Genomic DNA, 16869 nt, shown 5'->3' on the forward strand with positions numbered 1-16869 from the left:
AGTACACTCTGATATATTGCCTTGAATTTGTGCTTATAAGGAAAAGCACTGATTCATTTCCTATGTAAAAACACTCTGAAAATTTACCAGTATCCACACAAGTAAATGCTGGTGAGAGGTTCAGGAAAATGCAAAATATCAAATAGCATATCAGGAAAAAAAAAGACTGAATTAGTATGGGGAGAATTTTCAGATTCTAAGGAACAATTTCAGGGATCTTTAATTAGGGACAGAAAGTTGACCAAAAACATTTGAAACCTGACATAACTGCAGACATCCAAGTCTATAAGTAAAACTGGAGAATGTATTCAGATAGATGCCTCCTTAGGCCTACTAACTATCAAATAAAACCATCTATGCCTCTTTTGGAATCAAACATGTGTCCCTAATTATGACCAACTGCAGAAATCCATTCTTGTGGATTTGGATGGGGGGAGGAGCAAATCAAAATTAAGGATGTTTGTTTCTTTTTCTGAAACCTCTAAATGAATTCCAATTCATGTTGTTGAAAACAAAACAAAACAAATCACATGCTGAAGGGAAAACCTGCTTAACAGTATCCTTTTAAAAGAATTCCAAACTTAGATGTAGATTTTTAAGGGCAGAATTCAATGTTTTGCCAAATCATATAGACATGGTACAGTGCACTACCCTGGGAAGATGGTTGGATATACAAGTTTTTATAGGAATTCTTCATGAATTTTTTTATTAATAAATTACTATTTAGCATGGCTGTATGCAACTATGGTTTAAAAGTTCTAAGTATGGGCAAAATGATTTTCTGACCACTTGACTGCTCCAAGGACTTCTGATGGCAAGGCTTCTTGGTTGCATGTTGAGGTGAATTCCTCAGCCCTTAACCAAATGTGCTCATTGGTTTTCCTTTGAGTACTTATTGTGGCTTTATGTAGGAGAGCACAACTTGATTCAAGCCAAATAAGAGAGAGGTGTTCTCTACAGTCCATCTGGAAGAGGGCTCTTTACTGAAGCGAATAAGGCTTTTGTGTTCTTATTTGCCTCCTTAGGGTGTTGTTGCTGATACCTCTCCCCAGACAGTGGCACCTTCATCCCAGGACACCAGTGGTCAGCAGCAACAGATAGCAGTGGACACGTCCAATGAACATGCACCTGCATATTCTTACCAACAGTCCAAGTAAGTCCAGGCTACACTAAGCTCTTTCCCTCAAGATCAGCCATCCTGACATCACTCTCATGTTGTGTCTGTTAGCTTTTGCTGCGGTACAGACCACCTCAAATTTAGTGACAGGCATTTATTCAGTTCGTGATTATGTGGGTTGGCAATTTGGGTTGACCTCAGGTGGAGTTTCTTCTGGTCTTGACTGGATTTGCTCAAGCATCTGGGGACAGCTGCTCATCGTTTTTGCAGGTATGCTTCTAGATGTTGCTTGGCTGTTGGTTGAGTGATGGAAGCGATTGAGCCATGTGTTTCTGATCCTCCAGCAGGCTTATTCACATGGAAGTCTCAGAATTTGGAGAACAGTAAGAGAGGAAGCCCAAATGACCAACATTTTTCAATTCTATTTGTGACTCATTTTGTTCCTGTCCCATTGACCAATGCAAGTCACATGGCCAACCCCAGAGTTAATGTTGCGGTTCACTACCAAAAGGCTTGAATACAGAGAGGGGCTTTGCAGACATTTTTATTAAAAAAACCTACCATACATATTTTTGAAAAAACTCCAGTGTTCCCACTTGAAGCTGGATAGTGAGCCTGCATCTTGGTCTCAGTTTCCATATTCATAAATGAAGACAGTAGCACTCCTCTTGCAGGGTTGCTTTGAATACCCAGTAAAATAATTTATAGAAAAAGGTATTGTAAAATATAAAACATAGAGTAGGGTCTTATTCAGGAATAAATGGCAAAGCAAAAATCAGGTAGGTAAAATTACTCTTGCAAATCCTTAAATTACTTAGAAACAAAAGTATAGTTGGCTTTGTATTGAGTACTTTTGTAGACTGAAACTTGAGAAGTTTGGGTTGAAACCAAAAGGAATTAACAAAAGTTCAGTACATAGACAGATGTCTTGTCATGCAAACTATTCTACTTTGTAGATAACAATCAAAGCCCTGGTGAAGAGAGAATTCCCAAATGACCCTTCCAGTCTGCATAGTGTTGCTCCATCTCTTGATCGTGATTCCTCTTTAACCTTGATACATGTTTAGAGATTTGTCTGTTCTTTAAAGATTCATCACAGTAACGGAATCTTCTATATGTGGTTTAGCTTCTAAAGTCAGTCCTGCAAATTAAATGTACTCAGAACATGACTTCACCTTACAAATATAAGGTATTTGATTATTTTCATTATCGTTATTACTATCGCATAATAACGTTCAGGAGAGATCCACAGTGAATAAAGCAGTTTTTTTTTTTTAAGTTCACCTATAGCCTGTATGAATCACTTTTGCACACATCAAGGCACACCAAGCAATACGGTAGTCTCTGGCACTCTGTTCCAAGCTTATTGGAATTCCTTTCAGTCTGCTCAGCAGACTACATGTGAGAAAGGAGCAGAGACTGGCTATGTGGAAGCACCATGAGCAACACTGGTGGGAGATAAGAGATACTATGTTTGCCAAAAACAATTTTCAAGGCTTTGTGAGGAGGTGAAACTGGCTTTGGCTATTTCACAGCATAATGAGGGGATGAGTGATCCCAGATGCTTCTTGCTAACGGTTTAATGACGTCTGGATAAATGAAAAAGATGCTTTCACACATTCACTCAACAATTACTGACTGAGTGCCTGCTATGTGACAGGCAGCGTTCTAGATGCTAGAGAAAGACCAGTGAAAGAGGCAGATGCCTCCTCCACTCTCTTGCAGTTTACTTTCTACTAGGAGTAGACTCACAATCAATGGATCAATCAACAAACAATCAAAGAGAAACAGAATTGCAAAGCAGATTATTTCAAAAGATTCTTGTGATAGAAAGTGACTGGGTAAATACCTAAGATTTGGTATCATGGAAGGCGTCTCATGTAGGCCTGGATCTGAAAGATGATTGGAGCTAATCTTGGAGAGATTTGGAGAAAAAACACCCTAGGCAGAGGAAACAGAAATTCAAAGCTCTGGAGGAGGTACCAGAGGCTGGAATTTGGTGACCTAAGGGAGAGAGTTGTAGGAGATGAAGTCAAACAGGCTAGCTTTTATAGAGCCTTTGGTCCTTAGATACTTGGCTTTGTGTAATTATTCTCGGTTTTATGGTAAGTGAGCTAGAAAACCTTTGGAGGGCTTAAAGAGAATAATGACAGGATTTTATTTACATTTCGATGACTCTATTACCAATGGAGGCAGGTTTAGAGGGATGTGTTTCAAGGATGGTTTTCAGTATGTGAAATTTGCCCTTCTTGCAATAGGCCAGAACCTCCTCTTCTCCCTACTTGATTAAATCAGCTTTAGCTTCCCCTACTTGTTGCCCACCATGAGATACTCTCTTCTTTCTCAGGGTTGTCCCCACCTCTCCATAGTCATTATATGATGTGGTGGGGAGAGGAGTGCTCTGCTTGATCTAGAGAGAGCATCTCTGCCTCTCATGGATTCCAGTGAGAGTCTGCCAATTTACGTCCACACCTAGACCCAGTTTCACTTGTAGTACCTAGCATCATCCAGGTACTATGCCAGGAGACAGGATTCCTGCCTTCCAGGGTTTACAATCTGGTATGGAATTTAGACCTACACATAGACAAGATTTGTATACTGCAAGGAAAATAATGAACCAAGCTTTTTAAAAAAGTCCTGTAGTAATAGGAGAATCTAATTTTTTTTGTCTGGGTAAGCTTTGATGGAGGTTGTAATAACTGGAACTGGGTCTTAGAGGGAGGAGAAATGTTCCAGGTGGTTGTTAACATCTTGACCAAAGTCCAGGGGTGGGAAAGCTCAGAGTGTTTCTTTGAGAAGTGAATGCAGAAGTAAAAGAGTGTGAAAAGACAGATCGAACCCAGATGCTAACGTCAGGTACCATACTCGGGTGGTTGGACAGCATTTCCTTTGTTCTTCCAATGCTGTTCCAGCTGAAGTAGACAATGGATTTGGAAGCAATGGAAACAGACAGTCCTGTTATTGCAATGATTTAGACAAAAGAGAACAAAGGTCTGGAGTCAGATGGTAGCAAGTGTAATGGTGTGTGTAGCAGACGGGGGAGACTGAAGCAAGAGAAAAAGGGAAACAGGACTTAAAAATTCCAAGCAAAATGATGGAGTTATTGATGCCACTGACAGAGGCAGATGAGATAAAAGCCCAGGAGGGCCTGATTTGTGGAGACAGACAAGGAATTTAATTATCCTTATAATGAGTCAATTCAAAGAAGCTTTATTCCTTGAAATATTTGAGGAAGTCTGAGTCTAACCACATAAAACTTGAAGTGTTTATATATGCTTAAAACTATGGTTATACCATAGTTATGTGCCTTGAGCAATTGATTCTTAGGGTTGATAATGCTGAGATTTCCACAGATAATAAATATCAAGGAAAGAAATCCTCCATCCCATGTCCTCATCATGGTAAAAATTATGGTAAGGGATTTACTCATTTGAAGGAATTTTCTTTTGCATTCATGCAGGAATATATGTTACAGGATGTTCCCCAGGGCGTGCTCGTTGCTGCAACATACTAGAGAGGAAAGCACCCTGGAACATGGCACATTTCAAATGTGTGACATGTGAAAACCACTTACATTGCCTTGCGGACATTTCTTTAAACCTGGAGAAAATTTTTAACAGGTCCTGTTTATATTCTCAACTTCCTCTCTTTAACATGCTGCAAAGTACTAGGAGTTTTTGACTTGAAACAAAAGCAACAATAAAATATTGAATGAAAACAAAAACAACACCCTGAGTCAAATCAATTGATGGATGACAAGCACTTCTGAAATTTTATAAAAGGAATAAATTTTGACTCTCTCCAAGTTTTTAGCAATTTCGGGCAAGAGAAGCTGACCTATGTCATGGTGAGACGTGAGATTCTTTAGAAACATTTAAGGAAGACACTGGGAATTGAGCTAAGCATTTGGGTCCTGTAAACACCTGGGTTCTTTTTCTTATACAACCATCCCTGGAGAAAATTTGAGAGATGGAAAAGCAACCACAGAGATATTTATTAAAGAAGCATTAATTAGAAAGCAGGCACAAAACGATTTATACAGCTTGCTCTGCACACTTGGCAAAGTCCCAGCTCTGTTCTTTTAAATAATCTGACCACACTTTACATGAAAAATCAACTCAGGTTAGATTTGACCTTTTTCCAGAGGTAGGACTATGTTATCCTTATAGAGGCCACCAGAAATCTACTCTGTGACAGTCTTGTTTTGAAATCAAGCCACAAGCGCTATCTCTAAAGATATAGGCCACAAATTCCCCTACCTTCTTATTGTATCTTTCCTGTTCATGTAGAGTGGAGAATATCTCTAAAATATTTTAGACAATCCATGTTATCTTAAATACTCCAAATTTCACAAATGGCAGCTCATTTCTAACATCATTATGCTAATTAACATGCCACTTCTTTCATCAGGCAACCCATTTCTAGCAATCATTATGCTAATTGAGATATGGATAGTTTAAAGTACTTGTCTAAACCTCTGGCCTTTCTCATTAAATGATAGCTGACCTCCTGTGTGCTGTGAAATTCTGATTAGGGTAGCTGTGTGCCCCTGAAAAGTAGCTTAACCCATTGCACGGATATTTAACACTATAATGTCTATACTAAAGTATTTTAAAGTAAATTACAGACATAACAGAAGGTTGTAGAATAAAAGTTTGAGAAATATAAATGGTGTGCATATGAATAAAAAGGTTATATTTGGGATCTATGTCAGCAAATAACTTAATATTTCAAATTTAACTTTCCAAGCTAAAAAGCAAGTCTTCATATTTTGTATTCATGCCTTTTTTTCCCATTGTTAAAAGAGGCTATTAATGCAAGAGAGACTGGACTTTTATCCCAAAGGAAGGAAATGAGGCCTGTGATTTATTTTGGAAATTCTATGGAAATTCCAATTCCTGCACAAGTTTTATCAGTTTTTCTTTGTACTATTTAGGAAATCTTAAAAATAACTAGGATTTGAAAAGCATGGGTCTTCCAGCAAAGTTAAATTCTAATATGCAAAATCAGAAGTCCTTGGTTCAGATTCCCCCTTTGCCACTTACTAGTCATCACTCAACCCTTTGGAGCGTCCTTTTCCTCTTCAGTGTTCTCTGAAGAGTATAAATTAGGTCTCTAGTGCTGGGGGAGGATTTACTACCATTCCCTGGAGTTGGGGTAGCGTGGAGTGGTCAAAAGCGGTGTTGGGAAACGTTGCTTTAACCTAAGTGAAATGCCTCCTTTAATTGCAGTTCCCTTCAAAGCCATTAAAATGCTAATGACCATGACCTCCCAGAGGGCTCAACAAATACTTCAAATGTTTTACTTCCTGAAAGATTAGAGTGTGTGCTGCCCTCCTCCTTTGGAATTCTCAGAGATTTTATTTAACATATTAAATTATTAAAGAATGCTAATAAAATTTTGATTGACCACATGATGATTATTTTTCTGCTAATTTAAAAGATTACATTCTTTCTAAAGCATTTCTTTTGTATTGATACCTTCCTTTGTGGGTGCCCTAACCATGTGTTTAGTTTACCTATGGGTAATCCAGTATTGGGTGGATTGTGTGCAGTTTTTCCTAAACTCTGGACCACAGAATCCCTCTTTTCACATGACATCATATGAAGCTAATCTGTCAGGATTGCCATGGGGGAATATTGCATCATTAGATGATCTTTAAGCCTTCTTCCAGCTCAAATAGTCTAGATGTCTAAGATTATGTTTTGCTACTTCCTTATCTATTTACTCTGCTTTTTTTTTTTTGGTGGGAAGATGGAGGATGAGATGGTTCAAAATGACTCTGTGATATTAAATCCAGGCAAACTCCTAGTCTTCCAACATTCACACTGACCTTAGAAGGCCTTTATCTCAACCCCAGTATTGCCAAGTCTTTTTATTCTTCAGGTCTTCTCTGGCTAACTGAACTGTCGTGAACACCAATTCCCTATACGTTGTCAATATATTAATGATGTGCAAATTATACCCTTGATTACTGTCCTTACCTGTCCTTTAAGTTTCTGAGTAATAATTCATTCTATCTGCATAGTTTACAAATGATTTTCATACTCGTTATCTTATTCACATGAATAGTTTTATTTTTTTATTTTTAAAAGTCTTTTATTTTTAATTTTATTTATTTTTCCCCCAAAGCCCCAGTAGATAGTTGTATATCATAGTTGCACATCCTTCTAGTTGCTTTATGTGGGACGCAGCCTCAGCGTGGCCGGAGAAGCGGTGCGTCGGTGCACGCCCGGGATCCGAACCCGGCCACCAGCAGCAGAGCGCATGCACTTAGCTGCTAAGCACGGGGCCGGCCCTGAATACCTCTTTTTAAGCTGCAATCCATATTATTTCTCAACTAGTCTCACTATCCAACTTAAAACATTCTTATTGCTAATGATCACAGCCTTGAAAATTTAGAAGCCTTCTATTTTTTGTTGAGTATCAGTGCAATCCATAGCATTATGTCAACATGCACTTTCACACTTCATCTAGGATGGAGAAAGGGGACAGGAGTGAATTTAGTTCTATTAAACAGCAATGCCTTTTCTCTTTGAACTTCAGCTAGCAACCATGAAAACGTAAAGTACCACCGTTTATTTCTCCTCATTTGTTTTCAAGTAGCAATGAGACCGCTTGAAGGATCGTGCCAGTGATGGGAGAGGGCTCTTGGAAACATTTGTGTAAGGCAGTGAAACTTGAAAGTAGCTCTAGCCTAGCTCATAAATAACGATGCTTCGAGACCAGTGCACATGACATACCTGAGCAGTGAGGGTGTTTTATGTCACTGTAGTCCGTTGAGTAAGACACCGTTCATTTAGCAGCTCCTATAGAGATTCATGGTGTTTTAGGCATTTTCTGCTCAATGTACAATGATGCCAGAGTGGAAGATGAAAGTGGGAGCAAAGAATAGACCAAAAAACAAACAAAAACACCAAATCAAGAAAAAAAGTTTTGTTCCCATAGCAAGATAAATTTTTAGAAATAAATGGAGTAAGTCTATACTTTGAAAGATATAGAGAAAGATCAAATATATACTATGGTTCCCATGACTATTACTAATAAAATTTCCATTATCATTGCTGTTATTAAGAAAATTTTAATTGCATTTCTTCTTAAAAGAAATCCCACTTTCTTGCATAACACAGGAAAATAACATATTTCTAGATACTTAAACTGTTGATTAAAAATGGAAATATTCAATCTATCAACTGGTTGCTTTCTTTACATGATTCTATGAACAAGTTAATCAGATTTCTAAGAGCCATAGCTGACTTATATGAAGGCTTTTTGCAAATTAGGAAAAGGAACCCCAGTGGGTCATCCCAGGCTAACTGTCATACAGTTCAAAACATTGTTGAGGGCTTTTTGTGAATTTGAATTAGGCCCACTGGCTCTTGGAAAATGCAGCGCTGCACCAGAGTGTTGCAGCTTGGACAACAGACTGTGACCTGGAACTTAGCCCCATGCACTTCCTCAGCCATGCATCCTGTACAGTGAACAACCTGTACAACTGTACTCGCAGCCCTGAGGTTTCTTTACTAAATTAAGCAACTGGGCATCAGAAGAACCTGCAGAGCACTAAAGGAAGAGGCCTTCGTCTAAATATGACCTACGATAGTTTAAAGGTTCTTCTTTTTAAAGCACACCTCTAAAATTATTTAGCAAAATTGTAATCTGTGGGTAGAAGAGCTAAGAGTAAAGGTCAGCCCACTAGAAACTCACCCTGAAATACAGATGGGGCAGCAACAGAAGACATTATTTGGGCTAGACTAAGCAAAGTGGCATATAATAAAGATGACACTTATTGGGGCCGGCCCAGTGGCACAAGTGGTTAAGTGCTCGAGCTCCATTGTGGCGGCCCAGGGTTCGCAGGTTCGGATCCCGGGCGAACACCAACGCACCACTTGTCAAGCCATGCTGTGGCGGCGTCGCATATAAAGTAGAGGAAGATGGGCACGGATGTTAGCTCAGGGCCAATCTTTCTCAAGAAAAAAAGGGAGGATTGGCATCAGATGTTAGCTCAGGGCTAGTCCTCCTCACACACACACAAAAAAAGATGGCACTTGTCCAGTTAAAACACCTTTTATGTGCATACTACTGTCAGACTCCTGGAAAGTAAAAAGTAGAAGTAAAATATAGTCCCTACTCTCAAGAATTTGAAATCTTGATGAGATGGATGGCAAAGAAGAGAAGGAAAAGAGGGAAAGTGAACAAGACTTCATTGCCCTCTTAACTGTCTGTCTTAATTACTGGGCCAACAAGGCTTGTGTGAATATACTTGGTGAATACCACAAGGTAACATACAATCCATGGCTATGTCTTGGGTGTGTAGGAGAGACTCACATATTTGTTGACTGAGTTAATAATGAATTCCATGGGAGGGGGGACAGAATTACTCAAAGAATTTCTCGGGGAGCTACAACTGAAGCCAGGCAATGAAAATAGATTCCATGCACATAGACAATGTTGCTTGTCTGGGTATAGTTGTAATATTTATTACTTTAGAATTGAAATATATTCTTGATCTATTAGCCTTGATACTTATGTGAACAAACTGTCTCGCTCGAGTATATATATTTGTGTGAAAGTGGCAGAATTTGACACTTTCATAAGCCCAATATAATTTTACAACTTCGTTGATGATTGTTATGTTGAAAGAACTTCAGATCTTTCAAAGAGACCACACCGGAAAAGAGCACAAAAGGTAATTTCAAAGTTGGTCTGATGTAATGACCACTCATATTCAATTGTTTTCACAGACCATAAACAAGACTGAAGAATGTCTGTCTGAAACTTTGCCTTGAATGAAGACACTTCATTGAACAAGAAGTTGGCTTCCAGTTTGCACAGGCGTCAGTGGAATGCTTTTTTTTTTTTTTTTTTAATTTTCTACTTTACCCAATGAAAGCAAAGTGTTTTTCTGTGCTGTGCAAATGGTTCCTTCATGTGGTGTGACAGTTTATTTTTGCCATCATTTTTTTTTAATTAAAGAAAAAAACCCAGAAGAGGAAAGAAAAAAAAAACCAACAACAATGAAACAAATCATGGAAGGTTGACATTTTATCTAGAAGAACTTTGGAATTCAGAATTTATCTGAAGGTGTAGATAGATTTTTTTTTTTAACGGAAAGTCTGATGTCAAGAAGTGGGCAAGCAGAAATGGAAACAAATTGTCTTCCTCAGTAATTAAGCTACTCTTTCTTTTTCCCTTTCAATCTAGCGGGTTGGTTTTTTTTATTTTATTTTTTTCTTAGAAATATTTAGGTAAGGTTTATCTTGAATCTTAATTGCCTTAATTTTAAGGACGTCAAAGGCTCTCGAGGCAAGCTGTCAACGTCTTGTTTAAAAAAAAATCAAGAAAGAATTGAAATATTGTGCCGGCTTTAACTGGTGCAGAAGTTTAAGACTATGAGTTTTTAGGGTGAAAAAAAACTGTACAGTTTAAAAGAAAATGTTTTTCTTCATTTGAAGAAAATTTGTTGATAAAAGAAACCATGGCAACTGCAAGAATTGGGAAAATGCTGGGACTTTTCATGAACTTTGTCTTAAGTGTTGAATCATTCTAGAAAGCTAAAACATTTTACGGTAAAGTTATTAACGTTGGTTTAAAAACAACTGCATTAGAAATAATGCGTGTTTGGGGGGCAGAATGCAGATTTTTTTTATTTACAAAGCGTGATTGCTAGCAAAAGCATTAGTGCTTTTTATCTGCAGTCTTTTTTATGAGCTTTACAAAGTTTTTAGTCAGCTTTGCTTGTCACATTGCAAAACCTAGCTTAAGAGCATTAAAAAAAACTTAAGTAGATAGGAGCTTATGGTCAAAAAGTGCAAAAAAAAAAATAACAAAAAAAGCAATAGATAGAGAAATTGTTGACAATTTCTGTAGTCTTTCCTAGTTGTGATCAAATTCAGCCTATGGATGGCCTATTTTATACCAAAGATGAAGTGGCACCCTATTGCAGTCCAGAAGATAGAGATTGTTTTCTTTTCTTCTCTTTTCTTTTAAAAATTTTATTTGACCTACATGGCCGGACCAGTTCTTACTTTGTTGTTTGTTTAAACTACCTTCCACTGGTGTTTCACATACTGCAAAAAAAAATTTTTTTTAATGTGTATTTGTTGATGGTAGAAGCTTGTGCCTGCTATGTTCAGCAGTTTCAGCACGAAGAGTTCTGGATACCAACTGATAGAGCCAAATGGTTTAAATTCCATGGGCTTTTCTGGTTCCTTGCTAGCTCTCTTGAATAGTGAAACCTGTATTGATGGCCACCAATAAGCTATGACACTTGTTTAACAGGTTGGAATTTCTTTATGTGAATTTTGAACTAAAGACACTTCCTAGAACCTGGCCTAAAAGGTCACTTGTCAAAAAAAGCTTAGTGATATTCTAAATGGTGAGTGGTGTCCTGAAAAGGTCTCATCATATTTGTAACAATAGTCTTCCTTCTAAATTCCGACAGCTCTTGGTTTTGCCTTCTCACCTCAGTCTTTGTCATCATCCACCATGAATAGCTACCTTGATTCTGCAATGGGGGAGGAAATATCTTCTTTTTGCTTCTTTTCTTTGTATTTTCATACCCTGGTATTGTCAGAAGAAAGAAAAAGAGACCTTTTTATTTCAGTTTAACTCTGAGGCAAGTAGGACCAAAAACATTGAGGATTCTATTGGTGGAATTTAGCTAAGCTTTTAAAATGCTAGTTGACAATCAAGAAATTGTATGATTTATATAAATAAGAACCAAAAGAATTAGGTTTGATCAATCATGAAAGCCAAAGGAGATATATTTGCATTGAGAATGATGCAAAACTTTGTCTAAAATGAATTAAATTGACTTAACAAATATCTTTGCATATTTGATTCATGAAATCCATGTTCAACCTGTACAGTTTTGCCTGAAATTAAGGACAATGGAATTTTGTTAATTGAACCATTCACTAGAATTTCTTTCTGAATGAATCATTAGAATCAAATAGGTGGAACTCGTTTCACTAAGTCATAGGAACCTGTCTTAGTCCAGAAGGAAGAGGGAAATGCAATAAGTGCACTGTAAAAGGAAACAGGGTAGGCTTCTAAAAACTAAATAAAATTTAAAAAATAAATCATATTCCCATTAGGTCAACATGAGTAATGAGTTTGACTCATATGAAATTGTCAATATTCCGCTATTTATGACCTATAAACAAAGGCCTAGTGTTGAAAGAGATCCAGTTCTCTTATTTACAACCCCATGAATTGGAAGCTCAGATCTAGAGAGTGACTCCATAGCTTTGTGATCTAATTAGGGTCAAAGTGTATCCAAGAAAATTTAACATGTGCTGCAGAGAAATTCCAACTGGTCACACCCACACTCATGGTTTTCCATGCTTTAGAGAGAATCCTAGATTTGTACTTTCTTCTGTTCCATCCTTCAGCTTCTCATGTATTTTAAGGGTGGCACTTAAGTTTTATCCTTGAGAAGTGAGCCACCAAGTTACAAAGGGTCTAAGCAACCATGGATGGGAACTGTGTCTTCTGTTTCTCTTTTTCACTCTCTGAATTCTTTGCATAAATAAGGATTATCCTGGGCATAATTCATTTGAATATGAAACCAACATGCTTTCCTTTGTTTCTGTAAAAAAAAAAAACAATGTGATACAAAGAAAGTCTCATTTACGCAATCAACAATGAGGCTAAGAGGTAGCTACCATGTGGCTGATGAATGTGCCTAGGTAACTTCCTGTTTCTATTCAAAACTACCACTTTATTTGTACATTCAGAAACATTTTTTTTCAACTGTGAAATTTCGGTGATCTCAATTTTTTTAAGCCACTTCAGGCAAAAGGAAATTACCTGTCATTTTATGTATCCACGTGTGTTTTGTGTTTGGATTTTTTATATCATGCCATTCTATTAAATATCTTATTTCAAACCAAAAAGAAAAAGAAGGAAAAAATTGCACATGTTCAAATTCGCATCTGTCTTCTTACCTAATAATTGTTTTTTAAGAGTCAAGTCTGGGAGAAAAAAAGCATTAACAGGTAAGCAGCATTACATTGTATGAAAAATGAAACAAACCAAAATGTGTGTTCAATATATGCAGACATCGGAATCCTAATTTTATCAACAATATATATTATGGTGATTTGAATCCCATTTAGGACTTTAATAATTATTTTAAAGTATTCTGGGTCACCAGATTTTCAAGCATTTATTCAGATGTTTCAATTTTTCCTTTCAACTTTAATTGCCAAGACTTAGCCTAAATATCAGGAAACAAACTAAAGCCACAATCCAAATGGGATAAATGCTGTGTCATCCAAACTCTAGTTACATGGTCAGTGGAGGAGTGAGTTTTCTTTCAATAATGATAAGGTGTTGTCAGGGGAGGCAAAGTGCGCATAGTGACTGGGGGCTCCTCAGCGCATGGCCATGTCTTCTTGAAGATTACATCGACCCCACGTGAACTAAAGGTAGCGCTAGCAAGTGCTGGTGACTGTTTGTCCTTGAACACTGTCATGTCTTAAATATTGCAAGTGACATAATATTCTAAAAAAAAATCCTGCCTTACTCCAGTTTGGCCAGGGTTGGTTTCTTTTGGTAGATTTCAGTTGTTCAGATGTTGTCTCCATGCTTCACGTGAATCAATTCTTCCTGTGACCTTAACGGATCTGCTACATTTGACAGCATACAAGACTCAATTCTACCCCTTCTAGTGAAAACCTATGTGGTGTTAAAAGTGTTCATATTAGAGATGGAAGGCTGAGAGGAGAAGAAGGCTGGATGGAGCAGGAAGTTCACTGTACTTCAGAATACATTGACCTCTTGCAAAACTGCTTTAAAATCATTTTGAATTCACGTCTGACAAAACAGTAATTTTTTCCCCAAAAACACTATTTGAATAATTGGAATGTCTATTATATACTTATGTATCTTTTACAGTGGCCTAAAATCATCATTAATGAAGAGTGAGATTTGATTTAACTAGGACCGTTGCAGCCTTCTTCCTGATTGAGGAGATGTTTCAATGGACTGTCTAGACAGATTATAATGTTAGTAGGAGACTAAAAATACATTTGACAATTCAGTCTCATTCTTAATTTGAGTGCATGAGCCACTGCAGATGAGCTGATAAACAAAAAGAAATCCTTAAGTGGGTTTCAGGGATAAATGTTTTTATATGATACAAAATCTAATGCAAGGACATTTATGTACATGAATAACAACATTCACCACATTTGAGAAATCACACTTCGTAATAAATTAAACATGTCATAGACCTTTATCTCCATTATCTTGTCCATAGTAGGGAGTAAAGGAGGAGATTTTGTTTTTCATGTTATTGTGGTTGGCATGCTTCAAAATTTTGAGCTCACTGGGACTGACAGCATCTCACTCCAATATGAGGGACTGATGGAATTTAAACAGGCTCGTTGATTCTATTCACTACACCCTTCCTAGGGCAGAGTGATAATGAGATTCCATTAATGAATCAGTTTGTTTTACAAATGACATCCACTGTGGCATTGAAAGACAGTTGAGTCTAACTCAAATTTAACATTTCTTATCAAATATTCTTAAATATGTAATTGGTCTCTTAATCCAAGTGCTCTTAGTCACGGCTGTCCTTTGTGGACTACATAGAGTTCGGGAAAGTACAAAAGCTAAATGCAAAATCCCTGAGTGGCCTCAAAAATCTTTTATGATGTAGAGCAGGAGAGCTCACCCCAGATTGGTGATTTCTTTCATCTTTGGTTTTATACTCCAATACATATGCTCACTGTCACAAAAAAATGATGGGTGACTTCTCAATGTTCATTTCTTTGTATTTATGGAAAGGAAAATAATGTTTTAAGACAAGCTTCTTCCGTTCAGGAAGCTTTAAATCAGAAGCAGAGATGAGATCAAGCTTGGAGTCTGCAGGAAGAACCACCAGTCCACAGAGTCCCACTTTTCCTCCATTGTATTCCCCCCAGTTTGTCACTGCCCTGATGACTGAGTCTTGCAGAAATACAATCACTCTCAATTTTTGAAGGGCTAATTATCTACTTTGTGCATTTGTTTTGTCTTCTCTTTCAGCTATTAGGACTTGGACTCTATTTCCTTTTTATTAGCATTTCACCCTGAGGGTGGAAAAAGAAACCTTTGGAAATAAAATTCAAATCAGTCTATTTTGTTTCTTGTTAAATATTGACTTGTTGAAGGAGTTTGAAATCATTGGTAAAGTCAATGTCAGTGCATTATATACCATGGATTTTTATTACCCATAATGTCCCTTTCCCATCCACTACAAATAATTGAGAGTTGGCTGTATTTTTGCAGAATATAAAGGAAAAAACTGTAGCAAAGAATTTGGCTTCCCTTAAAAGAAAGCTGTTTTGGTTTCGTTCACTATTGAAATTTGAACCAGTAGAAAAGGTCAACTCAAAATTGAGTTATGAGAATCTAATAGCAGCTCTTGGTTAAATGTACACTCTTATCTGTATCTTAAATCTTTGACAAAAAAAGTGCATCGTTTTGTTATTTTTTGACTTTGCGTTACTGTACTAGGCTGAATAACCTTGACACGCCAGTGGATTTTTTTAATGAGAATTTCAAATTTAAATAGTGTCCAAAGTGTAACTTTAGTGTTATGCTTTGTATTTTAAACTCTCTGGTCTTAGATTATTACAAAAGATGCTCTGTCCTTCTCTCCAAAATATGTTATTTCCTCATGTATAAAAAAGGAGTTATTCCAGACTTTTCAGGAATAGTAAAAACAATTTCAAAGAGATACTTGAAAAAGTTTTCTCCATTCTGGAAACTAATGCTTCCATTTATTTAAAAAGAAGAAGAATATAATTGGAATCTTAATTTTAAAAAAATTATGTAGAAGTGTACTTGCTACGAAATACTCAGTTTATTGAAAAAAAGAAGGGACACAGCTTCTTTTAAAACCCTTATTTCAGATCATATTTGACTTCATGGAACTTCTGAAACATCATTCAATTTTGAACTTTATTTAAGAGCATTTCGTACTGCTGTCTCTGACTGTCATGGAAAGTTATGTAATTCTATGGTGTTTCTGGTTTTATTTTTAATTTTTTCATCTGTACCACAGTCAAATTAGCTACCATTTCCCCATTCCTTGGGCTTTCTGTAGATCAGTGGATGTTAGGTTTAAACTTCTGTTTTCTTTGATGAAGCTTTCAATAAAAAATGAAAATAAAATCAACGAAGTAGGGCTGTTGTGTTTTTCTTCACTCTTCCAGAGATGGATTGAGGGAGGGCCTTGTGGGAGGGAACAGTGTCTGTATTTAACTGGGTATACTGCTGGTTTCCTACAGAATTCCACAAAAAAAGAACCATCCCTGGTAACAAAAAGTGAGCGAGAAAGGAGCATTCTATTCATGCAAAGGAGCCCAAGAAAGTCACTGTTTGGGGGCTTTAGGGGACGTAGACCATGTAGGTCTTCTTAGGACCTCATACACTCCTCCCACTTTTTCTGCATAGGGATTCAGAGACCATCCAGCACCTATCTCCAAACATGCTCAACATCAACCAACTATTTGATGCATCTTGTGTGAAGGCCAGGAGATAGAGAGTTATATATAACAATAAAGAAATTTCTTTTGACACCTGTGGTTTATATCCCTGTAAGTATTACACTCCAGGTCAACCAAAATCAGAAGTGTACATTCCTCAAGCTATAGATGACTGTGATAGACAAATAAGCAGAAAATATATTTCTCTGGTCCAGAATCAGTCAAGCTAACTTGGAGCTCATGTTCGGGGGCCAAAAATATTCCATG

The 16869-nt window shown here is 37.1% G+C and overlaps 1 protein-coding gene across 8 annotated transcripts in view; it reads left to right on the forward strand.

Moving 5' to 3' along the window:
• The window catches only part of RBMS3 (RNA binding motif single stranded interacting protein 3), a 679730-nt gene extending 663434 nt beyond the window's left edge, over positions 1-16296 (forward strand). For 4 of the 8 annotated variants that reach the window (XM_058554222.1, XM_058554257.1, XM_058554266.1 and 1 more), the window contains 2 exons: positions 1026-1153; positions 9862-16296. In XM_058554222.1, the coding sequence (XP_058410205.1) occupies positions 1026-1153; positions 9862-9868 (135 nt within the window). In that variant the 3' untranslated portion in view covers positions 9869-16296. Of the gene's footprint in view, positions 1-1025; positions 1158-9861 lie in introns of those variants that run through there. The other 4 variants (XM_058554287.1, XM_058554276.1, XM_058554240.1 and 1 more) reach the window with 1 other exon arrangement.
• The last annotated feature ends 573 nt before the right edge of the window (positions 16297-16869 follow it).

This window comes from Diceros bicornis, chromosome 2 (assembly GCF_020826845.1).
Source record: "Diceros bicornis minor isolate mBicDic1 chromosome 2, mDicBic1.mat.cur, whole genome shotgun sequence".
NCBI classification, from domain to species: Eukaryota; Metazoa; Chordata; class Mammalia; order Perissodactyla; family Rhinocerotidae; genus Diceros; species Diceros bicornis.